Source organism: Myotis nattereri (assembly GCF_964212035.1).
Source record: "Myotis nattereri genome assembly, chromosome: 14".
NCBI classification, from domain to species: domain Eukaryota; kingdom Metazoa; phylum Chordata; class Mammalia; order Chiroptera; family Vespertilionidae; genus Myotis; species Myotis nattereri.
In genome coordinates this window covers 19,458,382-19,484,835 of record NC_138089.1, presented here as the reverse complement: position 1 = coordinate 19,484,835, position 26,454 = coordinate 19,458,382, and the positions used below count along the sequence as shown (strand labels likewise).

The 26,454-nt window shown below is 51.1% G+C and overlaps 1 protein-coding gene across 1 annotated transcript; it reads right to left on the bottom strand.

Annotated features, from left to right (window-relative positions):
- Positions 1–3,199: 3,199 nt before the first annotated feature.
- On the bottom strand, positions 3,200–21,787 carry WNT5A (Wnt family member 5A). The gene is made up of 5 exons (XM_081106375.1): positions 20,796–21,787; positions 14,734–14,867; positions 13,255–13,505; positions 8,428–8,720; positions 3,200–4,556 (listed from the first exon to the last, which is right to left on the bottom strand). Exons 1-5 carry the CDS (start codon positions 20,799–20,801, stop codon positions 4,098–4,100), a joined length of 1,143 nt encoding a protein of 380 aa, XP_080962501.1. The 5' UTR covers positions 20,802–21,787; the 3' UTR covers positions 3,200–4,097.
- Positions 21,788–26,454: the final 4,667 nt, after the last annotated feature.

Genomic DNA, 26,454 nt, shown 5'->3' with positions numbered 1-26,454 from the left:
GACTTAAGGGTAAAGTTTGTATGAACAGGTAAATTAGAAGATCCCTTTACTAAGTTGTAATTCCTGCATTGCTGTTTCCTGTTTTAAAAACTCATTTCATCATCTTACTTCCAAAAGACGGCATCTGTTTTTCACCATCCCATAGAGAGAGGGGAGATTAAAAAATACTTTCTAAAAAAATAAATATTTTAAAAGTACCATTTACAGTGATCAAGCAGTATTTTAGACCTATGCCTTGGTGCGTATTGGCAGTACAGACGTGCTCCAAGTTCCAAGGACCTTCTCTATGTCGCTCTCTACTTCTATTGGAACCACGCAGCCTTTGGGGGCTGTTTTTGCTAACGATCTCTTGGAGTCGGCCAGAACCAGTCTCTCATTTGGAACAGTTATCCTGCGAGAGTGTCATATTGGATCATTCCAGTGGCTTGCAAAATGGTTTGCAAAAACAAATTGAAACTTGGTATTGGCAAAATCGTCTGAGCCAAGGGTTTGGACAGGCTACTAAAATATATTCCGTCAAAGAGGTCAGCAGCGAACAGAACAGATAAACTGAACCAAAACTTAAAGCAGTCTTCCTCTTACGTGAGTCCATAATTACCGTTTTGAACATGGCTCTGCTTGCTGCTGTCTCTACACAAATTTTTTTGTTAATTTTCCTGTATTGGGAAGATCTTGAATGCGTTCCAGGATGCGAAGGAAAAAAATATGCTGACACTCCTAAATCAAGTATATGTTTTTGCAATGAAGAACACTGGTCAATATACAACTGAGGAAAAACTGAAACAGATGTGAGTCCTAGAACCACAAGCGTTTGAATTTGCCCAGAAATGCTATTTTAAACACTCTATATGTCGGTCTACTGTTTTTTTGTGGAATAATGCATTCTTGGCATCCTTAAAAGGTTTCAATATGTTACAAGGTTATCCAGAAAAAAAGCAAGGAAAAAAAAAAAAAAAGCAAAGGGCTAACGTATCAATCTGGGCAGCGCTGGCCAGACTTCGGCGTGCCCTTTCGGAAAGCACGAGAACCCGTATTAATTGCACTTCACACAACGAGCCTTTAGTTTCCCATGAGTTTTCATTCTCTGCAGACTGAGGCTTGCTTTTCACGAAATGACTCTCAGAGGGGAACAGAGACACTCCAGTCCACAGTAACTTCAAACAGCGAGGTGCGATCCTTGCAGTGGTAAACACAGATACACTCCTGGGGACTAACACTCTGGTCCTGGGTAAAAGCGTGTGCCTTTCAGTTCTCTGAGATGCTACAACAGCGACGCGCTCTAAAACAAGTAAGTTACATGCATAATGCTAAAAGAATGCGAGCAATCCTATAGCCAGCTTTGCGCCATCTGCTTGATTTTTTGAGGAACATATATAGGAAAAGAGAACTCCCCTTTTGTTCTGTTACATACAGAAATCTTTTGAAGCTTCCAAATAGTTTGGTTTTGGGTAAAAGAAAAAAAAAATTCTCCGCTCTTCTGTCATGCTAACATGTAGTCACCCTAAACTCGCCCTCATGCTTTCTCAAAAAATCTCCACATGAATTATCTGAACGACAATTGAAGCCACTTACCAATATACAAGTACCATTTTATTTTATATTCTATCTTCCATTTGGCATAAGCCTTTTGATGTTTGTTTTTTAAACCAGTGAAATATACAAATCACGCAAGACAGAAATATGTACAGTAAAAGTACAGAATAAAGGCCATAGAAGATATACATAATATCTGAATGACAAGTAGAATATTTTACATTAAATAGTTTCTTTTAAAAACTAGGATTGTTAAACTCAACTCTCTTCATAAACATGAATCACTAAGAAGGAACAAAATCTGGTTTAGCAAATAAAAACTCCATGGTTTTTGTATAATAAAAACCAAAAAAGTGACATTTTCAACTAATTAGTGCTTTTTAATTTCAAGATCTTTTGCTTGCAATTCACCGCAACTGAGGGGAAGTGAATATCCTTGTGCAATAAATTAAGAGCCATGCATGGCTGCGGTGACGCGAAGGCCACCAAGCCCATGACGGCGGTAGGAGATGTGTATCTTCCCAAACTTCTCAAACATGCAAGTCTGAGATAAGAACACATTGGATGGCACTTTGTGGAAAGAGGTTTCCTATTTTAAAAATTAGTTATATATGTCATGAGCTGGATTTTCCTTAGGGACTCAAATAGGGACTACTAAATCTACCAGGCACCGGTTTCCACGCTGCATAATGAACTGAGGAGAGAGAAATGATGACTATGCTTCCTAGTTTTAAATCTCTCTTCATTTCCAAGACTCTGATGAACTAGTAATGCCCTCTTAGGAAAGTGTACAGAAATGGGGGTTGGAGAAAAGGTGGGGAGGAGAGAAAAGAAATCTTCAAACCGACATGCATATCAGGGAGGAAGGCCTTCCAGATTCCTCAGACACCAGGCTGTTTCTTGATGCTCAAGGTAGCATCACATCAGGGCCACAGCCCATGCTCAACTCGAAAACCCCTTCTTAAAATCCCAATGAATCACAATGAAGGACAACAATGTTCTAGACCAAGAAATAACCCCAGAGGAAAGTGTAATTCTAAATCACTGGCTGCACTGAGATATAATAATATTTATATTTTTATATATACATATATATGTATATATGTGTGTGTGTGTGTGTGTGTGTGTGTTATGTACAAAAGACTTTGAGATATCAGGCACCATTAAACCACATCCCCCCCCCCCATACATGCATCTGCTCCGGTCCAGTAGGAACAGTTGAAGGGTTCACCTGCAGTGTCATAGGAAAAGCTCGAATGCAGCATCTAAACACAGGATCGTAACAGTGACACACTGCAACACCTCTCTGTGGACTCCATCAGCCAAGTAATGTCATTAAAACATAAACTACGGCTCCTCAGAATCCAAGTTTTAGGGGGAAAAAAATCCCTAAGTAGCAACTGTTTTCCAAGTGGAGCTCCTAATGGTTCATTTCCTGTCCTGCAATCCAAGGGGGCCCGGTGGAGCTGCCTTGGGAAACGTGGCGGCCTCACCTGGGCAGCGGGGCAAGGAGGGCTCAGCCAGGGCTGGGGTCAAGGAGGAGGGCGGGTTTCGCTCCTTCCCTGCCATCAGGTTTTCTGCTCTGGTGCAGTGCTGAACTGCATTCAATTACCTTGGTGTTTGGGCGGAAGGTCTGTGAATGGAATCCATTTATTATTTTGATTATTATCATTTATTAACCAAGTATCCCTAAGAAAATTACAGTATATTTTCCTTTAGATTCAAGCCAACCGCCCCCACCCCTCTCCAAACAAAAAGTCTACAACCCAGAGTCATTCGGGGATGCTTTCCCAATCTGATAACCTAATTCCTGTAACAGCTTCAAATCAGTCTTAATATAGGAGTTTTTAAGTTTTTTTTTTCCTTTCTGAGGCTTTCCTCCCTGCTCCCCAAGTTTCAGTAGCTGTTAGAATGGGACCATCTGCACATGGAATGTTTGAGAAGCATGAGATACATGATATACTTCTTTTTTCTTTGCGGGAAATGAGATTCTCGCTCTTATATTTTAAATTACCATTTTGAAAATGTTTCAGGCTGGTAGCCCCTGGAGTAAGGGGGGGGGGGGGGCTCATTTTTTTTGTTTCATTTGTTTCTCAAGACCTTTCACCAGAGCATTTACAATTCATTTTGGTCATCAAGGCTAAATGGAGTGTAGACTTGGACCAACCCCTTCCAGCTGGATGCTACCTGTCTTATACAACCCCACAGTTGACAAAAAGAAAACGTATTTCCTTTACCCTCTAGATGTGCACACAACTAAGTTAGGGTATGTGTTATTTCCCCCCTCATCCTCCACCATCCAAAGAAGTCTTACCTTTTCAAAGATCCACAAAATAAATATTTTCTTGGTTCCCACCCTCCATTATTGCCAAATAATAATTATAATATTAATAATAAACCACAGAGTTCTTAGATGGGAACAGAAAAAAAAAATGGTTCTGGTTGCAATTCTCCGGGGAAAATAAAACAATATTTAAAAAAAAAAAAACAAGAATCACTGTACTTTCTATAAATAAGTGGGTCCTGGGAACGGGGCTGGGTGACAGGCGAGCGGCAGGCGCCCACTATTTGCACACGAACTGGTCCACGATCTCCGTGCACTTCTTGCACTTGACGTAGCAGCACCAGTGGAACTTGCAGTGGCAGCGCTCGGTCTGCACGGTCTTGAACTGGTCATAGCCGCGGCCGCAGCACATGAGCTCGCAGCCGTCCATGCCCTCGGACGTCTTGTTGCACAGGCGGCCCTGCGTGCCCAGCGAGCCCGTGCTCTCGTTGCGCACGCAGTAGTCGGGGCTGGGGTCGATGTAGACCAGGTCCTGCGTGGTGGGCGAGTTGAAGCGGCTGTTCACCTGCACCAGCTTGCCCCGGCCGTTGAGCCGCATGGCCGCCGCGCTGTCATACTTCTCCTTCAGGGCATCGCCCACCTTGCGGAAGTCGGCCAGCTGCAGCCAGCAGGTCTTGAGGCTACAGGAGCCGGACACCCCGTGGCACTTGCAGGCCACATCGGCCAGGTTGTACACTGTCTGTGGGGACATGGGACAGTCAGTTTATAAACGCATGGAGGCGCCCCGGCTCAGGCAGGGCTATGTTAACAAAGCTCCCCATGGAGCCACCTTCCCCCCTACACTAGGGGCTGGGCTACTTCCTCCTCATTCTCCACTACCTGAAGTCTTTATTGCTTCCTTTAAAACTGGGGTGGGGGACCTTTTTTCTGCTATGGGCCATTTGGCTATTTATAACATCACTCGCAGGCCATACAAAATTATCAACTTAAAGATTAGCCTGCTATATTTGGTCAGGCTTTTAATTAACTCAACCCTCGCAGGGCCAGACCAAAGATTTTGTGGGCCTTATATGGCCCCTGGGCCGGACGTTCCCCACCCTGCTTTAAACAGTCACCAAAATAAATATGTTCTTAGCCCCTCATTATTACACATCATCATAATAAACAACCACAGCTCTTTAATAGGAACAGGAAAAATTTGTTCCAGTTGCCTCTGTTTTGTAGGGAAACAATATTAGCAGCAACCAATGCAGCCTGAACGCTCTCTCCAGAGATGGTGAGCAGTTCTTTACCTGCACCACCTGGATTAATCCCCACAACCAGCCTAGGAGGGAAGTGCTATTATCGTTCCCATTTCACAGAGAAGGAAAATGAGGCCCAGAGAGGTGAGTTACCTACCCAACTAATGGGAAGTAGGGGTACCAGGATTTGAACCCTGGCAGTTGGGCTCCAAGCTCATGCTCAGGGACTTGCCTATGGGTACCCAACTGGTAAGACTGGGAGGGGTCCAGCCCAGGTAGGATCAGGGCTCAGATCTGTACTCACTATTACTATTATTGCTGTGTACCACGCACTGTATCAAGAGCCTTTACATTCTTTTCTTTCATTTAATCCTCCCAGCAATGTTATCACATAGGCTGGTTTAGATGGTGACACAGTGGCACAGAGAAGGAAAGTGGCCTGCACAGGTCACACAGCTAGAGTGTGGGAGAATTGGGCCTGGATCTCAGATCTTCTCCCGCCTGCTTCCTGAACCATCCCTACCCCTCCCTCCACTGCCTAGGCTGAGAGCACAGACCTGGACCAGGCAGACCTGGATTCTCTCCTGCCTCTGCCTCTGAATTCAAGCTACGGGCGTCCCCTCTCGGAGCCTCCACTTCCCATCAGTGTAGGGGACTGTGGCGGCAGCAGCCTCACAGCACTGTCGTCGGGATAAATTAGAGGATGCTCTGAAAGTACGTAGCGTGCAGGATGGAATCAGTAACTCTGGTCTTTCTCCAGGGTGACAAGGGCATGGCATCTGGGCCCTTCCCAAGCACCTGAGCCTCGGGTCTGGCCTCAGAGCACTGTGCCCAGAGTCCGGGAGGTGGCGGCTGCCTATTTACAGCCCTGACGGCCCACACTGCCTGGACCGGTTACCCTCCAGAGTCCGAGTGCTGTTGGCAGGAACCTGGAGGCTGGAGTGAGTTAGAAGGCTGCTTCCACCCAGCATAGCCACGACCTTCCTCCAGGGGTTCTGCAGGGGCTTTCTTAAAAAGGGGGCCAAAGTGTGTTCCCTTGGCATAAGGAGTTTCAGGCACAGCTAGTCTGAGGAAGCGTTTTGCAAACATATTTAACCTTCACTCCCCCCCTGAGGAAAATAAAAAGCTATGTCCCGAGGAGATGCTAATGGGATTTCCTGGCACAGTGTCCAACTTCCCTGCCCCACCCCCACCAGCCTGGAGAAAAACTGTCTTCTATGTAACTTCATCTGCCAGGATACACGCTCAGCTCACTGCTCGAATTAGAAAACTTATGGGGAGAATCCTTCAATATTAAAAAAAAGCAGATGTTAAATGAAATTATAACATTAAAGGTACTTTTCCAATTCTGCAAAATTCCCTCCCTTCACTTGGAAATCCCTTGACCTGTTCTTGGTTGCTAAGCCCCTGATGACTTTGCTCCATGAGAGAAGTGTAGGAAATCTTCAAAGATGGATGAAAGCACCGAATATGGGCAGAGTGGGCCCAGAGCAGCAGCCACATCTCTGTCCCAAGGGCATGTCCTGTCTGAGGCGCTGGGGCACTGCACCAGAGAGTAAACGCATGTGTCTCTGATGCGCACAAGAGCAAGGTCTCTGGGCTCCCAGAGAGAGCAGGGCTGACATGCCCATTGCACAGCCTTGGGTGGGCCCTTCTGGGGAGAGACAGTTCAGACACCCTATGGTAGACGACCTGAGGCAGGAGAGGCCACACTCCCTCTGGAGCCATTATCTGACCCCTCAGGGCAGCACAGGCAAAAATGTGCAGAGTTCAGGCCTTCCCCAACACCACCAAATGTTTGGCATCAAATCCGAGAAGGTAGGATAGCTGCAATGGTCTATATCTTCCAGTTTCTAATGTTTAGTAATTATCATTTATCAAGCACTTTACTATTGGCCAACACTAAAGGAAGACCTTCGATGGAACCATAGGAAGTTGTTATTCTGTAGGTAAGAAATAGTCACGTATTGGTATTTCACATGGTTCAACCTACTATATGATCCCTGTTAGTGCTCAAGATAACTTCAAGGTAATGCCATGGCCATTTACCAGACGTGGAAATGTGGAAACCGAGGCTCAGAAACAGAAAGATACAGACAGAACTGGATTTTAGGTTTTGCTGTTTCCAAAAGCTATATCCCTTCATTCCTAAGCTGTGATGCATGAGTTTAATTTTTTAAAAAATACACAAAGCACCTGGCTTAAATCTCACTCCATTAATTCTCTTCCACAGCCACGAAGTGTTTCTCCAGGCCTCAGTTTCCCAATCTTTAGAATGGGGGTGTGCAGCCAGAGGGTTCTAAGACTCCTTCCAGTTCTGGATATTTGACTTTGTGATTATCTTCCCTTCTCCTCACCCCAAAGTACAGAAGGGTGAAATCTCTGACCAGAAAGTCCCTGGCACCTACCTTTCCCAGGGGCTCTGTGAAAAAATAATGACCCTGGTTTTCAATGCTGCCAAAGAGAAGTTTTCACCCCTTCATTTTAGAGCAGCCATAAAGTGCCATGTGCTTCCCCGCAGGGAAAAGGGGTCCTTTTAACTACTGTGGAAGGAGGGAGCAGAATGGGGACACTCAGGAGGGCCTGCAGATCTGGTCCCCTCTGGGCACTTCTGAGTGGCTCTCTCATCCCTCCAGAGGCACCCACAATTGGCCTGATGGTCAGGCTAGAAAAATGCTGTAGTTTTCCTATAAAAGCTCTCTCTCTTTTCTTTTCCTCTTTCTTTCTTTCTTTCTTTCTTTCTTTCTTTCTTTCTTTCTTTCTTTCTTTCTTTCTTTTTTTAAGAAAAGCCTTCAGTGCATCAAGCTTGCTCTCTAATGGCACAGGGAAGAGAAAGGAAGGTAAATCCTGGAGACTGGGGTGAGGGTTTCTCAGCTGGGCACATACTGGATAAAGAACTCACTCTCCCAAAGTTCAGCCCGGCCACAGACCTGTTCCAGGGAGGGGGGCAAACGTTGCTAACTGTTTTACTTCCAAGCTGGGCTGGCCAATCGCACTGGGGACTAATTAAAGGGGCAGAGAAAGCTCTTTGTCAGGCTCCTGCAGAAGCACCTTGGCTGGAGGGTGCACTGACCCCCAGGAGGCCTTTCTGGGGTGCATGCCCCTCTCCAGAGAGGCCTGAGGTGTTGGGGTGGGGAATTGGAAGAGAGCAGGAGGAAGGGAAGAGAATAAAAGACAAACAGGGAGAGAGGGAAGGAGAGCAGAAAAGATAGAAAGGGGGTTGGAGACAGAAAGAGGGAGACAGAGACGCAGAGACAAAGAGGCAGGAACCTAGAGAGAGAGGCAGAGGGAGGGTAGAGAGGCCGGAAGAGGCCGGCTTGGTGGTGGGGGAGACAAAGGGAAGCCGCATGCACGCCGCGGGGCACTCACCCTGCGGCCGGCCTCGTTGTTGTGCAGGTTCATGAGGATGCGCGCGCTCTCGTAGGAGCCTTTGGCGTGGATGCGCTCCCGCTCGCGCGCGTCCACGAACTCCTTGGCGAAGCGGTAGCCGTAGTCGATGTTGTCGCCGCAGCCGCCCCACAGCCAGTCCCTGGGCAGGTCCTTGGGGCGCGCGGCGCGGCTGCAGCCGCAGGTGGACAGCTCGCCCTCGCGGCACGCGCGGCTCATGGCGTTGACCACCCCCGCGGCGCTCACCGCGTACGTGAAGGCCGTCTCGCGGCTGCCTGCGGGCGAGGGCGCGGGTCACCGGGCGCTGCGCGGGGAGCCCCACTCGCCGCCGCCCCTGGCCCGGGAGGATGTGGGCGGGGATGCGGTGGAGATGCTCGCTCACGTGCTGCCCCTGGACGGGGACCCCGGAGGGCCCCATCCGAACATACTCTTAGGCGCAGCGCCCACCCCCCCCCGGGATTTCCCCCAAATAATAACAAATAACAAATAACGCAGCAGCAACAAATAACAGAGGAGTGGGCACATCCCTGATACCTGTGCTCTTGCCTTTCAGAGCCAAAGGCAGGATTCTAGACAGTGCCGGCCCGATTTTCCCTCCAACTCTTTTTAAATATTGGAAACTTCTTATTTCCAAAAATGCACAAGAAAGAAGTCATTGAGGGGAAACTCAGAATCTGGGTAGACTTCCTGACATGTATGTTAATGTTTGTATTATTCTCACATGCAGGCGCCTAGCAGTTGCCAGGCGTGGGGCCTTGGAAAGTGTGAGGCCCCAGTGGATGGCAGCCACTGCAGCAGCCACACTGTGGCCACGCTGGTTCTAGCTCACTTCCCCTCCCTGCTGCTGCTTGTTGCCTAGCCCTCATGCGGCACTAAGTGTGTCTCCGGATGAGGTTCTAATCTAGACTTTCCCAATGGACATTTTCTAAACCGATCGATCCCTAGACAGTTATAAATGAGCCGCTTCTTTTTCAATGCCAAGCTGACTGGACTGATACTTTTCATTCTAGGTGAGTGTCTACTGTGAAAACAGCCTGCTGGGCTTCAGTGCCACTTCTGCAACTCCCTGACAGCCCATGCCTCGGTGTTAGAATGACAGCAAGAAGGCCAAAGCACAATCTCAAGGGAAAAGACAGAATAAGCTTCTTCTCCCCCAAGACTTGTAAAGAATACACGAACCTGAGGGCAGAAATGGGTTTCCCCTCCTCTAAAGCTTGCAAAGACTTTCCCCCTGTAAAACAGGGGCCCTATGTGTCAGGAGAAAAACGGAGGTCATCACAGACTGCCTTCATCTCCACTTGTACGTGAAGACATTTCTACGCATAACAGGAGCCACTTAATAAAAATCTGTACTATGAGGGAGAAAGGGTTAACACCAGGCCAGCTGAAGCTGGGTCTGGGGGTAAGATGAGGGGGGCTCACTTTCCTCAACTATAAAATCAGAGTATTGAACTAGAAACCTGGGGGGAGCCCCTTCCAACCCTATAATCCCTGTACCAGAATCAGTTTCTCCCGCACATCAAGTGCTTGCTAACAGTGTTTTGTGGGGAGCAGAGGGGGGTGGCGATACAACTCAGCCCCAACCTTCTGCAGGGGGATGCCTGTGCCCATTCAAGGACCCATCCTTTTCCTTGGAGGTCTGCTCCAACTCCATCCACGGCCATTGCTGACCCCACCCCCACCCCTTCCAGGAATGGCCATGGTTCTCATTTACTACAGACCTTCCCTCCCACATTTTAAAAATGAATAACTTGAGGCGTGTGCTGGTGGTTGGCAGGAGGATCCAGAAAGTTCCTGTGGGGTGTGACATCTATCTTGCTGGAATTAGTGAAGCAGAGAACATGGGAGGGAGTGGAGAGAAATGAGGAGGGAAGATAGATTCTAGGGAGTTATTTAAGGATGAACACATAATACAGAAAATGCTGTGGCCCTGGATGGGAGGCTTGTGGAATAAAGAGGTAGCTAGAGGAAGAGGAGATAAACAATCCTTCAGAGATACGGAAAATCAGACCCTGTCTTGTGAGTATACAAAGCATAAAAGGTCTTTTATACCAAACACAATCATGCTGCTTGTTTCACAAGTCTATCTTGAGCATTTCCTTTTTTGCCCCAGAATACGAACCTGGTAGAAGTCTGAGCTAAGTGGTCACTGCAGGGAAAACGTGGGTTTGAAAGGGGCTCTTTGGCTAATAGCCTGCGGCTACAAGTCTTCCTGGATGGAATACTGCTGCCTCTCCTGGCTTTCCCTCCCTGTGAACCTACACCCTCTCCCATCCTCACACTCCTTAAAAATGGCGCCTTCCTGACATATCTTTTCACAGCACGGAAACAAAGAAGAGAGGGACACAAAGGCTGGAAGAAAGGGTAGCATGATGAAAAATGAGGAAGTTTCCCAGATGAAGAGTGGGCCCTTCACCAGGCGATTGTGTACAGTGCCTCCGAGGCCATTGGTACCCTAGAAAAATGAGCTGAGGAGGGGGCTGGAAGTGGCAGCCCCGAGTTTCTCAGACACTGGCCCCATCGCAGGGTCAGATTCTCACGGACAAGAATTACTCTCCATGTCCCTGATGTCCCAAGTGCTTTGGAGCAGGCAAACACACACACACACACACACACACACACACACACACACACACACCCCTTTCATTCTTAAAGGTGCTCTGCACTTTCCCTCCCAAGGTACCCTTACATGGAAAAGTGAAAACAAGTCACTTTCCCACTGATGGGGTTGGGTCCATGTTCCTCTTCCACCAAAAGCTATTCTGGTTTTTCTTCTCTCCAAATATATTTTAAATTTGGGAGAGAGAGAGAGAGAGAGAGAGAGAGAGAGAGAGAGAGAGCCAGCCCTGTTGGTGCTGTAACACAAGCCACCCAGCAGCAGCTTTCTGCCCTGAGACCCCAGGCACCTGGGGAACTGTTGGCAAGGGAGACAAGACATCTCCCAGAACAGCAGCTGACTGGGAGATCCTATCTCAGAGGCTGTCCCACCCACTTCCCATGGGCCCAGACAGACAGTACCACACAGCTGAGGACCAGAGAGTGTACTTGCAAGGGACAATTAAATATAGGCCTTTGTACAAGGGTTCTGCTTGTTCCCCGAGGAAGCAGGCTCTTTGAATCTTGGACCACATTTTAAATAAATCTCCAGCAGAACTCAAATCCACTTAGCAAATGATAGCTTATTCTGAACATTTTGGCCCAAAACAGGCTACATATAAAGACAAGAAGAGGATCTTAAATCAAAGCTGTGTTCCAGTGACTACACAGAAAAACAGTTCCAACTGCTGTTTTCCTTTCTGGTTACCATCAGAGGTGTGTGATTTTTTTGTTAACTCATATTCTTGTGAAAAAGTGGCCCCACAGTTTGAGAGGAAGGCAGTTTAGGGGCACTCTGTAAGCAAAGGTCAGGGGGGAAGGCTGACAACATGCCATTCTGAAAGAACTTTAAATAGAAGTGTTTAGTTCACTCACAATATCAAAATGCAGGGGAGTTGAATCTCCACCCCACCCCCTGTTACCTACATAAGGCAGCCTATATTCAAGGAAAACTACTGTGTTCCTGAGGCTGAACTCCCGGCTCCTGATCCAGCATATACATTAGCACATTTTAATCATTAACAGGAAGGACAAAGCCCTAAGAAACTTTGCAGGCCGGGCTTCAGACCGTTTTCCCATTCAGTTAGAGGACTGGCTTCCAGACCTGTATTATTTTAGTTTATGAAGCTGCTTGGCTCAAACATCCACTGACAACTCTTTTTTGTTCTCAATGAATGCACTTTTCAGGGTTTTTTTTTAAAAAGCATTTTATCCATCCGTGATGGATATTAAGCCAACTTTTTATCTTCAGTCAGTATAAACAGTTAATTGCTTTGATAAATTGCTTCTTATTTTAGGAGTTATTGCAGTCATATTAATTATAAGGGCTTGTTTTGCATAAAAGAAAAGAGACCTAAAATAGTCACACTAGAAAACGCACACAGGACCTAGTCTGTCAGATACTGCCCTGTGCTATTAAACCAAACCAGAGGTAAACTGATGTGTCAAATTCTTTGCCTTTTGTCCAGTTTTAATGCCATCTCCTCCCTGAATGGAACAACAAGTTCAACAACGTGTTTAAAAGAAAGCATTGGATTGTGAGTGATACAATTAAACTTTTTCTTTTAAGTTGCTAGGTTGAGGTCTGAATGAAGGATGTGCTTTTATATCAATTGCCAAAATCGCAAATGTAAATTGGACCATTTCGAATTAAAATTCTTTCAGGAACTAAAAAGAAAGCTTTTAACATATAGATCTCTATAGCCTCAGGGACTATCTATATTAGGAAAATTAGAACCTGATTCATTTCCAACACACCCAGCATTCTGAAAGACGACAATATTTAGTTTGCTGCTTGGGCCATTTGAATTGTGGCTTAAGTTAGAAAACCGTTAACAGTTAAAAGAGTTTTGGAGCTTAAAAGAGTATCACTGACTCAGCTTTCCTCCTCTACTTTTGAGAAACCAAAATAAGTGTGCTGCTTCTATTGTAACCAAAATGTTTCTTTAAAAAAAATTACACATTCAGAAAAAATAATGGCGTCTTAGATGCTCCCCTCCTGATTGGGTGAAGTAAGTCCAGAAGGTAAAATAAGGAGTGTGGGAACAGGAATTAACACAGGTAGCAATAAGGACACAAATCCCCAAGCCACTATTGTGCGGGAAGATTCCCTGGGGATCAGGCTGGTCAGTAACCACTAAGGACTTTTTCTAGGAGAAAAGTTATATATATATATATATATATAATTTAAAAATAAGTTAAGTGGTCTCCTACCTATCTGCATAACCCTGCCAAACACGGAGGTGTTATCCACAGTGCTGCAGTTCCATCGCCGATGCCGGAACTGATACTGGCATTCTTTGATGCCCGTCTTCGCGCCTTCACCAATGTACTGCATGTGGTCCTGGTACAAGTGGCAGAGTTTCTTCTGTCCTTGAGAGAGTCCTGCCAGCTGGCTGCAGAGAGGCTGTGCTCCTATGATATATACTTCTGACATCTGAACAGGGTTATTCATACCTAGCGACCTGGAAAGGGGTGGGGGGGGGGGGAGATGTGCCTTTAAGATTTACGTGAACTCTTGAGGTGGGCCCCCAGAAAGCATGTCAGCAAGACATAGTTCTAAGCACACAGATGCTTTTCTCTCCTGCTTGTCCTCATGACAGAGTATGAGAAGGGCTTCATAAAACTCCTCTGTTTCAGCTCCGCTCAGAAAACGGAGGTATTGTGTAGTCCCCATCCCGCCATCTGGCCCCTCAGAGTTTTTAACTCCCTTCCTTGCCCCTACCCCTGCCATAGACCTGAACCAGTATTTCCGGAACCCACTCAGAAAAGAGGTACACAGCGATTTCGGGACAAATCTCTGACTTTAGAGAAAGTGACTCACTTTGCCCCACAAATTGGACCGATCTGCCTTGAAAAAATGTATGAATGCCGAGGAAAGTAGACACAATTAGACACGGGTGGCAGATAGCAGCTCCTTTTGACTGATGGAAGAACAGTGGGACAAGTATGTAGACGGGAGAAACTTCACCATGCTCTGGACAGCTTAAAAGGGCTCCTTATATATGATTGTGAAGGACCCAAGACAGGGTATCCAGTGAACAGCAGTCATGTTTGACAGTCAGAAAAACACTGCTCATTCACAGGGAAAAATATCCAGAAGGCCGTCAAAAATAATCCTCTGGATATACTGCAGCCTGTCTTCCAGGGCCCTGCCAGAAAGAAACCCTCTCAGTAGGGCCATTGGACTACGTCAAGTTCACCTTTTCTTGACCGAATTTTGAGCCCAAATACTTCTCGACTTGAAGTTCATTCAGCTGTCTTCCTAGAACTCCCCCTACAGTAGACCCTGAAGGTTAATAACCTCAAGTGACAGAAAAATAAAAGTTGGAACTCACTTTTACTACCTAGAGGTGGCAAAACGTAAAATTTATAGATAGGCTTTCGGTGATTAGAGAGGTGACTTTTGGTTCCCTTCTATGATATGATGGGCTACGAGCATACATCTGAACAAGGGCCTCACAGAAAAAGGCCTAGCTTTATAAGCTCTGATTCCCAAGGGAGCTCAAGATAAGCTTACCAATATTAGCAACTGAAAAGAAAGTTCTTATTTAAAAATACATGCAAATAAAAAAAATGTATTATATGTGTATTAGATAAATGCACCCAAACTCGTGATTTAGTTTTAAATATCGCAGCATCCTACAAATGTATCTTTAAAAAAATATATATATGCACATAGAATGAACTTACCACCAAGAATTGGCTTCTATTACAACCTGGGCGAAGGAGAAAAATATGGCCAAAGCCATTAGGAAGAACTTGGAAGTCATGGCACTCCCAGCCGTCCCCAAAGCAACTCCTGGGCTTAATATTCCAGTGGACTTCTGGAGAGGGAAGAAAGGAGCAGATGTTTATTGCCTCTCAGATAATCTCCCAGCACACAAGTTTAAACAACGGAAGCATCCGGGTCTCTCAGGTCTACTGTCGATGGACTGCGCTTCTCCTCCGTGAGTTGTCTGATGAGAAGATATAGGCAGTTTCTTTTTCCAAATTAATCCACCCACGCAACCTCACCAGGAAATCTGATTTCTCTGGGATCCTGCGCGCGGGGCACGCCAGCGATTACAAACATGTCTCAAGGCTGTGGAGTCAAAGCCCGGGTGCCAGGCGCTGCCTCCTTCCTGCTCGCGTGTGTCCCGCACCCCCTCGCTCCCCTCTAGTTCGCACAGTGCTAGGTCCCTCCGTGGGAATTCACTCGGGACCCCCGCCGCCACCCTCGTCCTCTCCCCGACCTGGGCCGAGCGACAAGTGGAGCCGGAATTCATTCCAAGGGCGAGAGGAGCGCGGAGGAGAGTGGAGCGCGCCCGGCGGCTGCGGAGGAGGCGGGGTGGCCGGCGCGGGGGTGGGGGTGGGGGCAGGACGCGGGAGGGAAGGGCAGGGGGTGGGGGGCGAGGCCCGGGGGAGCGGCGCGCGAGAAAGTGCCCAGCTGGGAAATGCGGCTCTGAATTAACATCGTATGTTTCATAATCAGTTTACGGGCCGCTTTGGGCGAAGCCACTTCCAGAGGGGGGAGGGCAGCCTCGTTTTCCTTAGGACGCTCCTCAGCCAGATTGGAGCTGGAGAAAGGAGCTGGGGGGCGCAGGAATCAATGGAGAGAGGGACAGAGATCTGCTCTCCCGATTAAGGAATCCAGAAAACAGGGCGCTCCCTCGGACTCGGCGTGCTCTAGCGAAAGGATGGCACCCAGAGGAAAGGAGGGATCTGGGTCCCGTCGTACTCGGACGGGACCCCTGCCCTGCTCTCCCCACCATCCTCCTCCAAATTCTTTTTCACTCTCTCGCCCGACCCTCCCGTCCCCACTCCTGGCAGCTGCCTAGGAGCCGGGGAAAAGGAAGCCAAGGGGGACTCCAGTTTCCTTTGGTCCTGGTCGGAGTTGTCCGCCGCTTCGCCATCGAGGCACCTTGAGCCTGGCCTTGGAACACCGCCCCCGCCCCCCGCCCCCCCTCCAGCCCAATTAAGACTCGGTTGGGTCAGTTCTGAACGGTGAGGGTGCAGACTGAGGCCGGAGCTGGTTCCAGCGAGCCCCCCGACGGGGCCAGAGATGCGCAGGCTCGGGCGCCGCGGCGGAGACCCCGGGTTCCAGGGCGCAGAGGGCCTGGCGGCGAAAGTTCCAGTCGTCAAGAATGTCGGGGCAGGGGCGGCCTCGGAAGCTCCCGCGGCCCTTCCTCCCCACGGGTGACTTCTCCACCTGCAGGCGGCAGCGGAGCAAAGCGGTGGCGGCTGCGGGAGGGAGGAGCAGGTTTCCAAAATCCCCTTTTACATCTCTGACCAGTTTAACCCCGACGCGCTGCGCCTCCCGCAGCTCCCCAGGGACCCCCTTCCTCAGGAAAGGACGGGTGAGCCTCTCCCAGGCGACAGAAGGGACTGAGGGGACCTAGGCAGCTTAGGAAACACGAAGGGGCTCAGAAGCTTGCCACGGCTTTTCCTGGCCAGCCGCCCCTCCGGCCGGGACACCTCGGGGCTTCTTCGAGAGGAAATGCTTATGTGTCCCCGGTGCCCGCTAACCAGGGCTCCAGCGCCCGCGGCACACTAGTCCTCCAAACGCCTTGGAGCTGGGGGCGCATCCCAGAGAATAGAAACCTGGGGTTTCCCCAGCCGCGGAGAGAAGCCTTCGGCTCCCTCCCCACCCCCGCCCGCCGCCCGAAGTGTCAAGTTTCCTCCAGGGGAGGGGGGTGGGCTGCGAGGTCTGCCTTCGCGCGCGGCCCCTGCTGCAAAGCCGACTCTCCCCATAGGCGGCCGAGGCCGCGCGCGCGTACACTCCTGCACGATCACACTCACGCACTCGCACACACTCACACTCACACGCGTGCACCGATACACCGGCTCCGATGTGCTTCCCAGACGGCGGCGCTGGTCGCTGCTGGCCACGCGCACCTTCCGAGCTTCCCGACGGGCGGGGCGCGCGGGGCGGGGCGCGGGCGGCGGAGAAATTGATAACAGATTCGGCGGATTACAGGGGATCTCTTTGTTAGAGGGGAAGCCACACAAACCGAACCCACTCTCGGCCGACGACCCCAAGAAAAGTCCACCTGGTCCCAGAGCTGGGGCCAACTGGTAGTGGGTCACTGGGTGTCTGCCAGCCGGGTCTCCCCAGCTCCAGCCTGGGGGTCAGCCAAAGGTATCCCCAAGGGGATCCGCAGGAGAGCCGGGCGAGTCGCGTCGCCACTTAACCCCGCGCGCTTGCCCGGAAACACCTTGGCCCTCTTCCCCATCCAAACCCCGAGCAGCCCAGAAAAGGCCCCACGAGTTTGAAACACTTAAGGAACCTACAGCGAACTCACTAAGAAATACATGGACTCTGTTGGGCAAACACCCCTGCCTTGTTTACGAAGAGATCTGATCCGAAAAGACAGTACGAAAGGAGACCTCTCCGGAGACTGGTACACCGAGCGAGGGCAAATCAAAACTTCTAGGCAGAAGCTAAGTTTACCAAGAAGGGACTAAAGGTTTTCAAAAGCGTTCAGGGCCCGGGAAAGCTGACTTTGTGAGGACCTCGGAACCTGTTCCCTGTGTGGGGTGGGAAGGAGGGTGCATTTGAGAGTTTCTAGCGCAGGGGAGGGGGGAGGTTGGGGGTGAGAACGTCAGCGCGCCCTTGTTTCCAGCCAGAGCAGCGAATTGTAGCGGCTGCTTTTTCTGTCTAAGCTTTTGCATTAGATGAAAGGTGTTCCTAACCCTTCTTTTCAACTGGGTTGCGGGCGTGGAGTGTTAGGAGGTAAGAGAGAGGAAACCAGCAAGCTGTTTGGAAACGGTTCCCGTGCCTCGGAAAGCACTGCGACGCACTCGCAAACCTCCGAGAGTCCTCCGCCCGCCGCCCCTAAAAAGAAAGTTCCACAAAGGCAGGGCGAATATCCCCGACGCTGGGCCACCGGCGCTGCCTCACTCAGTTTGGGCATCCCCTTCCACCAGGTTCTTTGCGTCCCAGTCCCCTCCTCACCCCCCCCCCAAAAAAAGAAAAGTCTCTGGAAGTGGAAATGATGAGGGAGACCAACTTGGAGGAAGTGAGTTTGACCTGGACTCCCGGTGTCGAAAGGGGTAGGAAACTCCAAGAATCACAGTTCTTGGTGGGAAATAAAACGTGTTTTCCCCACTGTGATCTCTCCCCGAAGCAAGGAGAAAGATGGAGAAAACTGCGGGAGAAAAACTCGATTGTTGTGTTGGGCTGTCCTGCTTCAGGAACGCCTAGAGAAGTGGGAGGGGAGGGGAGGATGAGCTGGTCAAGGCTGATAGGAGGTCCTCTTTGGGGGAGCAAACAAGGAGCCAGCGCTCCCCAGGCCTCTAGCCTGGGGGTGGGGTGGGGGCTGCGGCCGCCCAGTGTTCCCGGGATGTATCCACAGCGCTGTGGCGGGATGGGGTGGGGAGAGAGAGGGTGTAGGGAGCTTTCAGAGCCCAAATCATTGCAAGGAACGTGAGCAGCCTGTGATCGCCCTGACTCAAAACCAACAGCAGGTCCAGTAGCAAGGGGTCTGTCTCTAAGGGAGGTATAGTAGCCAAGTCTAGTTCTGTCTGCTCCCGGCCTTCAGTCGTCCACCCCTGGGACAAGCTCTCCAGACCTCAACCCCCTCACACACACACACCACTCCTACCTTCTCACATGAAATGTCTAACTCTCAGCACAGGCTCTCAACGTTATCCAGAGGAAGAGCAGAGTCCGGTGGAAGGAGAAAGAAAATTAAGCATCAGTTCAGCCCCCAGCAATCTCTCTTCAGAGGCAGTTTCAACTGCACTTTTTAATAGACAAGCAACACTTGTCCTCGATTACAGAGAAAATTGGTGAGAGCGCCAAGACCAGACCCAAGGCCTCCTAGAGGGCAACGCTCTTGTTCCAACGCCTTGGAGAAGAGGTACCAGCTCTTGCTCCACTCGCCACCGGAGCCCCGTCTGCTGGGTCGTGCCCTTGGCCTCTTCCGCATTGCGGTGGCGGCGCGGCGCAGCGCAACGGGTCCTCTGGGGGCCTCTGAGCGGCCCTCCCCGGAGAGAGTGGGATAGAATGTGCGCAGCCGGAGGTGGGAGCTAGAGGCGAACCCACTGGCCCCACCGAACTGAATCTGAGGTGTCCTACCTCAAGGCGGCCAACAGGGGGCAGCCGGCACCGCACGGCAGGGAAGAAAAGACTGCAGGAAAAGCTGAGCTCCCGGCGCACGGTGCTAACCCCTTGTGCCCTGGAGCGCCCCAATGAGGGGAGGGAAATGGCCAGAGAGTCTTGGGTCGGCCTTCCGGAGGGGAGGGAGGGTTCTCCTTTGTGGGGCGGTGCGGGACTAAGGCTAGTATACCCAGGAACAACTGACCTTTTACTTCTTCCACACACACAGGACACAAACCCACTCACGCAGGACACACAATTCCGCTGCCTCTCCATCGTCTGCGCGCTCTCAGCATTACCCTCTCGGAACTCCCCTGGCAGAGGCTGTTAGAAACTAAATCTCCGCATCTGGCTGAGCCACAGAGAGCGTTGGCGGCCGGCAAGGGGCTGAGGAGGTGTGATCGCACCGCTGGCTACAAGCGACTTCCAAACAGCGAGTTGTCCATTTAAAGAAAGAGAGGAGAAGGGGCCCCATGCCGGACTGGGTTTAGAAAGTAAAACAAGGCCGCGGGGGTCTCCCGGTTTGCGGGGTTTTAAAACCTTTTTTGGGGGAGGGAGAATTTGCTTGCTTTTAGGAAACATCCTCATTCCAATTTCAACCTTATTTTCTGGAAAACTGAAAATGGGAGAGATCAACAAAAAATGGAAGGATAGAAGCTTGGGGGACAGAGAGAGGAAAAGTTATTTGAAAAATAGCAAGTTATATTGCAGGAAGAAATGTTAGCTTTTCCTAAAAGTGAACTCTCGGTGACCCTCGGGGTGTGTGACTCGGCTTTAACATACAACTGACAATTAAAACAAACAAGAGTTCACAAACTGCCCCCCGCCTGCTCTCCCAACCCAGAGGCCCAAATGTTTCCAAAGGACAAGGCGGATTCCGCGCAGGGGGCCTGGGCGCGATTTCCCTGCGGACGGGATTAGAGCCGCCACCGCCAGGACTCCCCGCCCCCAGCACCGCGGCCAAGTGCCCAGCTCACCAAGTGGCGGCTAATAATGCTAATAACGCGACCCTGCTCCCCAAGCCGGGGTGCGCACTGGCCCCCCGCCAGGCACTCTTAAAGGTACAGGGCCTGCAGCACTAGGGTTCCCTGGCCAGGACGAGCCTGCAACCTGGCCAGCTCTCTGGCTACAGAGGGCGAGGGGTGCGCTTCTCTGGAGCAGCTGGCCCCTAGTCCAGCTGCCCAGTCTCCCAACCAAGGAGGCCACTTCCCCTTTCCAAGCCCTGGCCACACACCTCCTCGGTGCCCGCGCAGTGGGCACTTGGTAAATATTTGTTGAATTGAATCATTATCCTGTTACTGAAATATACATAGTAAGTACACTCGAGTTTCTCAGGGCCAAAGGGAAGTCAAGTCGTCTGGGAACCGCAGTGTTTTCCTGCCTTGGCTCTTAGTAACCCTTTCTCCAAAGTCGAAAAGGCTTACAGAACGTTTGGTGAGACAAGAAGAGGTCTCAGGGAGACAGAGGCAGTGCGCAGGGGGTAGGGGGCGAAGGGTAGGGGTCCCTGCCAGCCCCGCGGGAGTTCCATTCTCTCGAGGCGAAAGGAGAAATGGAGGAATAGGACGGGATAGTGGGGGTTGGGGAGGAGGGGGATTCAGTTAACTTCCATAAGAAAAAAAAGTAAAGGTAAAAAAAAAAAGTGGCAAGCGTCGGAGGAGCAAAGAACACCTACCTTCATGGCGAGGGGGAGGGGGCCCGAAGAGGAAGTCGCCACCAGAGCGAGGGCAGCAGAGGAATCCAAGCGGAGCGGCCGGTTAAGCCTGGGGGGACGATCCGACGCAGAGCTGCGGGCTCCCACTGGGCGCGTCCCGCAGGCGCAGGGAATCGGAGCCGAAGCGGTTCCTGGAGCCCGGGTCTGGGGGCCCGAGTCTGAGCAGCGCTGGGATGCGCCCGGGATCCGAGGGGGCGCGGAAGCCCCGCGACCCGCAGCAGAGACTGAGCCGGGCCGGGGCGCAACAAGGGAGCCGCGGGTCCGGCGAGGGCGCGCAGGCGACTGTTCCGCGGCGAGGCGCTCCCTCTCCAACGTCCATCAGCGACGGCGGTAATTAGGGCTTTCCAACCCCAAATGTGGGCGTGATTGTGCAAAAGACTTTACAACAAATAATAAAAAAAATTCTTCACAAGAGGGTGAAAAAAAATGCCCCACTACTCAACTATGGCCTGAGGCGAAAGGGGGGGGGGTGATCCGTGCGCCCAGGTGCCCCCAGTTCATTCACACCACGGATTCTGCAAACTCCTGGCGGCTCACGCCCTCCCGATCTCCAGCTCCTCCTCTCCAAGTCTGTGGCCGAAAAGTCTGCTTCCAGGCGCTGATCCTGGGGCCGCGAGTGTGCGGACGTCTGTGTACACACAGACACACACTCAAACACACACACACACACACACACACAGACACACACACACACACTGCAGCTTTGGGGCCCCAGAACAATCAGGCGCGCACGGTTTTTTCTCCGGGAGATGCCGCTGAAAACGCACAAGTCGCCATCCGAGCTGTAAGAGTCAGCGCCAACTTTTGTCCTTTCATTTTAGGGTTTGGCAAAAAGGGAGCGCCAACTGGGTAGTCGTCCCCGGACGTTCTGCCGTGCGGTGGTTTCGGGGGCGATCGCCCCAGGGGAGACACGGGCTCTCCCCTCCCCACCCCCTTCTTTCTCTCTTCGGGTTAATCCCCCTCGTTCCCCCGCCTTTCCAGGGCGAAGGGCGACGCGAAGCGAGGGCACCGAGGGCGTGGGGCTGGGGAGGGGCGAGGGGCTCCGCGGCGGCTGTTCAGCTCCCGAGGTCCATGGCCGGCGGGGCTGCCCACCTCCTCGTTTGGCGCCCGGGCCCGAGGGGCGGGAGAGCGGGCGGGCAGGGCGGCGGGCGGTCGAGGGCCCGGCGGCGGCGGCGGGAGGAGCTCGCTCGGCGGCGGCCGCGCGGAACCGGACTCTGGCCGGCGGAGGCGGCGTCGTGGGGCGCGCAGCAGCCTTCCCCGCGATCCGGAGCCCCGCAGGCAGGCTGACCGACCGCCGCGACCGCGTCCCCCCCACCCACCCCCGGCCCTTCTGGCCAACTGCCGCACTCTCTCCCTCCCTCTCCGGACTCCTTTCCCCTGGTGTTCTCGGAGAAGAAAAAAAAAAAATTTTTTTTTTTAAGTTGCAGAACCAAAGGCTGCTGAAAAGAGAGAGGGAAAGCGGGGGGGAGAAAAAACTCAACTTTGCGTATGCGCATGCGTGGTGAGACCGGCCTATGACAAACTCCGCAGGATTTTAAAGCCGTACCACGGGCTGGGGTGCAGGGGGCGGGATACAATCCCTGCTCGAGCCCCCTTCCCCGGGCTCCCCATCCCCCAGGCATCTGCTGGAAGAGAGAGGTCCGCTCCGCAGCCACTGTCTGCCTGCAGCCGCTCTCTTCGCTCCTTCCCAAAGCAAGGACCTGCAGGAGGCTGAGCCCCGACTTCCCGGGCTGGACTCTTTGGCTTGCCGGTCCCAGGCCGCTTCCACGCGGGCTGCTGCCCCGGCGCTGAGCCTCTCGGAGGATTTCCTCTGCATTCTTGCCCTTGAGGGTGGGGTCCCTGAGACTGGAGTGGGGGCTGGAAAATCGGGTAGGCACACGCATCCTGCAACTCCCCCAGTGCAATAGATTTGGGTGCTTGGGAGCGAGATTGAGCATCTAACTAGGACGCTGGCGCGTCCGGATGTGATGCCTGGTCTTGCCAGGTGGAGCCCGGTCAGTGCCCTAAGGTGAGAAAGGAGCCTGCAAAGTTCAGTAAAACTGGGTCCCCGGCAGTGGGACTTGTGAATCCTTCCAGGCACCTGGGCTCAGGCGGGGCAGGGTTGGTGGATGAGTGACCCCCACCTTCAGGCCTCCAAACAATACCTCACACTGGAGCGCACTTCTTGTTCTCAATCCTCCCCATTCTCTAGACATTCCTAGTGGAAGTCACACACACACACACACACACACACACACACACACACACACACACCCCTACCTCAATTTCAGTCATCCACGTGGCATGCACTTGACCTAGGGGCAAAATCCATAGCCAGGGGTACTTGGGGTGGTGGCTGTTTTGTTTTTCTACTTTCCTGCCCTAGTCCCACCCCTGGCTGATCACCCCAGCCTGAGCAGGGAGAGATTCTGGTGACCCGGCAACACCCCTGGCAGGCCCTTCCTGCTCCTTACTTGTCTCCGCGGACTGGACCCCTCCACAGCCCTGGCCCCCCTTGCTGGGCACATCAATATGTCAAGTGTGGGCTTTCCACGAACTGCAAGGGATGCCCTTGCTCCCAGGGGCTGGCTTTCTTTCTCCAGGGAAGAGGGGACCCAAGGTTATCAAAGATCCCCTGGGGACATCTCTCCACCTCCTGAGTCCACTTTCCCCTCATTCTCTCCAGGCCTTCACCGCTTAACCGTCAGGTGGGCATTTTCCAGTTTTCCAGTCTATCCTGAGATCTGCCCAAGGGAGACGAGGATCTAACCAAGAGGTGTCTGTGCCTGGCAAATCCATCCTCCCCCAGTCCCTCTCCCCACTCTGTTTTGCCCAGCCACTGCCACCTGGGGTTCTCCTGGCTGGCACCCCAGAGGATGCTCCTAGAATCCACTCCTTGGACCCAGTTCATGGGCAGAGGCACTGAGAGGCGGCAGGAAATGAATTGGTTAAGAACACAGCTCCCAGAGGGTGTGAAGCCTGAGTGCCTGGAGGCAGTATGCTCAGATGATCCTATTCCCAAGAAGGAAAGGACCCTTAATGTAAGAATTTGCTCCATTCATGCAATCAGCCCAGAAACACTGGCTACCAAACCACAGACCTTTATTAATTGCTATATTCTGAATTATCTCGATAATTTTCTGTTTCTTTCCAATTGCCTTTGCTTGTTTGTGTAGACACAACCCCAACAGTTTTATTTCCTGCATCTGTAGTTCCATTCCCCTCTCCCTTACTTCCTAGCTGGGAAAGCTTGGACAAGCCATTCAGCCTCTAGGTGCCTCAGAATCCTCTTAAACACATACAACAACAATAACAAAACAACAAACAAAAACCGAGAAAGCTAATGACCTGTCACACAACAAAGAAAAACAGAAATGCAATGACCTACCTGGTAGGGATGCAGTGAAAATGCAAAGCAAGACCTTAAAAATCAGGGATATGGGGGGATAAATGGTAATGATCATGAGGCACTTAGGGTGGGTCAGGCACTCAGCAGGGACTAATACCTGCTCTTCTACAGAAAGCTGCTTTTTTTTGCCACTCCTTTGGTGGCAAAACTAGACCTCACATGACAAGGCCATTTATAGTCTTAATTTATCCGAGTTGGCGTGAATGTTCATACTGTTCACAGAAGAAATGTGAGCAGTGTTGGATTACTGGGTCCTTCCCCAGACCTCACGGGGGCTGTCTGCAATCGAAGTAATCATATGCCCTATTTTATCTTTCCAAAAAAATCCCCAAACTCCTGACAAACCTATCGACTGACCCTGAGGACTTCAGGTGGAGGATTGTGAGTTTTATCTGATGATATGAATAACGGGTGTGCTGAGATGGCACCGTGAGAGTGGAATAAGTTCTGTGGCCGTGTTTTCATGGCTGTAGCCCCCATGCCTGGCACTCAGTAGTTGCTCAATAATATTGGTTGAATGACCAAATGAATGCATGCCTGGATGAGAAGGTTATTCCCAGAGAAAAATGTCCAGGGGAACCAACAGGAAACCCACGTTGACCCTTCAGTCAGTGGGGAGGGCTACTCTAGAAAGCCAGGCTCGGTTACAAAGCTCCTTCCAAGATGGGCCTCAACTGATTTGGCTGGGCAACGAACAGTGCGAAGGAGGGGGATCCATTCCTCTCCATCTCCACCTCCATCTCCAAAGGTTCTCTCCCACAGATCTCCAGCTCGTGGATCCCCACCTCTCCCCATACGCACCTTGTGTGTATTTGGGTGTATGTCCGCAGATTGAGTCATCTGCAGACACACTGGCAAGGCATCGCCATGCTCCCCTCATTAAAAATGCTTTTGAGTCTGTGGAACAAATAAATCAATATTTTTGGCTGCTCTCCCAACAGGGTTATTTCACAAAACAGAGTGCAAGATAAGGAATTTATGAACCATCTCATCCCTGTGCCGCCGTTCCCAGTGGGAGAAAGCAGAGCCGGGGTTGACATTCTGGGAAAATCTACCCCCCCTTTGATGCCAGGCAAATAATATTTTACGGCCCTGGGTTTTATGGCGGCGTTTTAATGATCCGCTGTAGAAAGCGGGTTTTCTCTCCAGTCACTAGAATTTGTCAAGAAGGGCTGGAGGCCATAAAAGAGGGATGGGCCCCAGGGACAAACAGGCTCCATCTTCTGAAATAAACTAATAAAGAGTCCCAAAATGTTTACTCCTTCACCTCAGAGTCAAGACCAGCCGGGCTGCCTGGGAGGGGCCCCCAGATGGAGCACTAAATGGGACAAAGAGGCCGGAAGGGGGCCGGGGCTTCCTGGCCACCGCATGGCCACAGTCAAAGTAACATGGTCACACTGTGTTCTCACCGGCCACTGGCCTGGGAGGTACAGAGGCTCCCTTGCGGTTACGGGACATTTTTGGACACTGACTCAAGGAGGCTCCTTGAAAATCTCAAACTCTCCTGGCACTGGGCCTAATCACGGCGACCTCCTAACTCAGAGCCCTCTCTATTTTTATAGTCAAGTGCTTTTTGGGGGGGAGGGGGAAAAGGGAAGGGCCTGCATGGACACTGGGATTTTTTTTAGTTTTAAGTAATTTCAAAGTCAAACAGAACTGAGTCTGAACCCCAGCTCAGCCTCATACTGACTGAGTGACCCTAGCAGGGTCACGTCCCCGTCTAAGCCTTGATTTCCCCACCTGTGAGGTGGAGTATTTAGGGGTCTAACAATTGAGGTAACGTTCAGAAGGCCCTGGTCCAGCCTCTGCTCATGGCAGCAGCTGCTGTGATTATGTCAACACTAGGCATGTTTGTCCCTGGGTCCTGGGCGAAATCCTGAGACAAAGGAGTTGCCTGAGGAGGGAGGAAGCAGGGGCCCCAGGAAAATGGAGGGAAACGTGGGAGGCTGTTATAAGATTATCTGCCATGTCTGCATGAAAGAATTCGGTAAGGATGAGGCCAATCAGTGCCGAGATAATAATGAGTATTACTTCCGAATAAGAATGGCTGGGAACATTTACTGAGCTCTCACTGTGTGCTGGAGGCCAGCCACTGTGTGAACTCTTCGTGTCATTGATGTCATTGCTGTGGTTCATGCCTGCTCCTTCATAGGGTAAATCCTATTATTAGCCACACAATGTGGGGAAAAGGAAAGGTTCAAAGAGATCGCAGTTTCTATAAGCCCAAGGTTT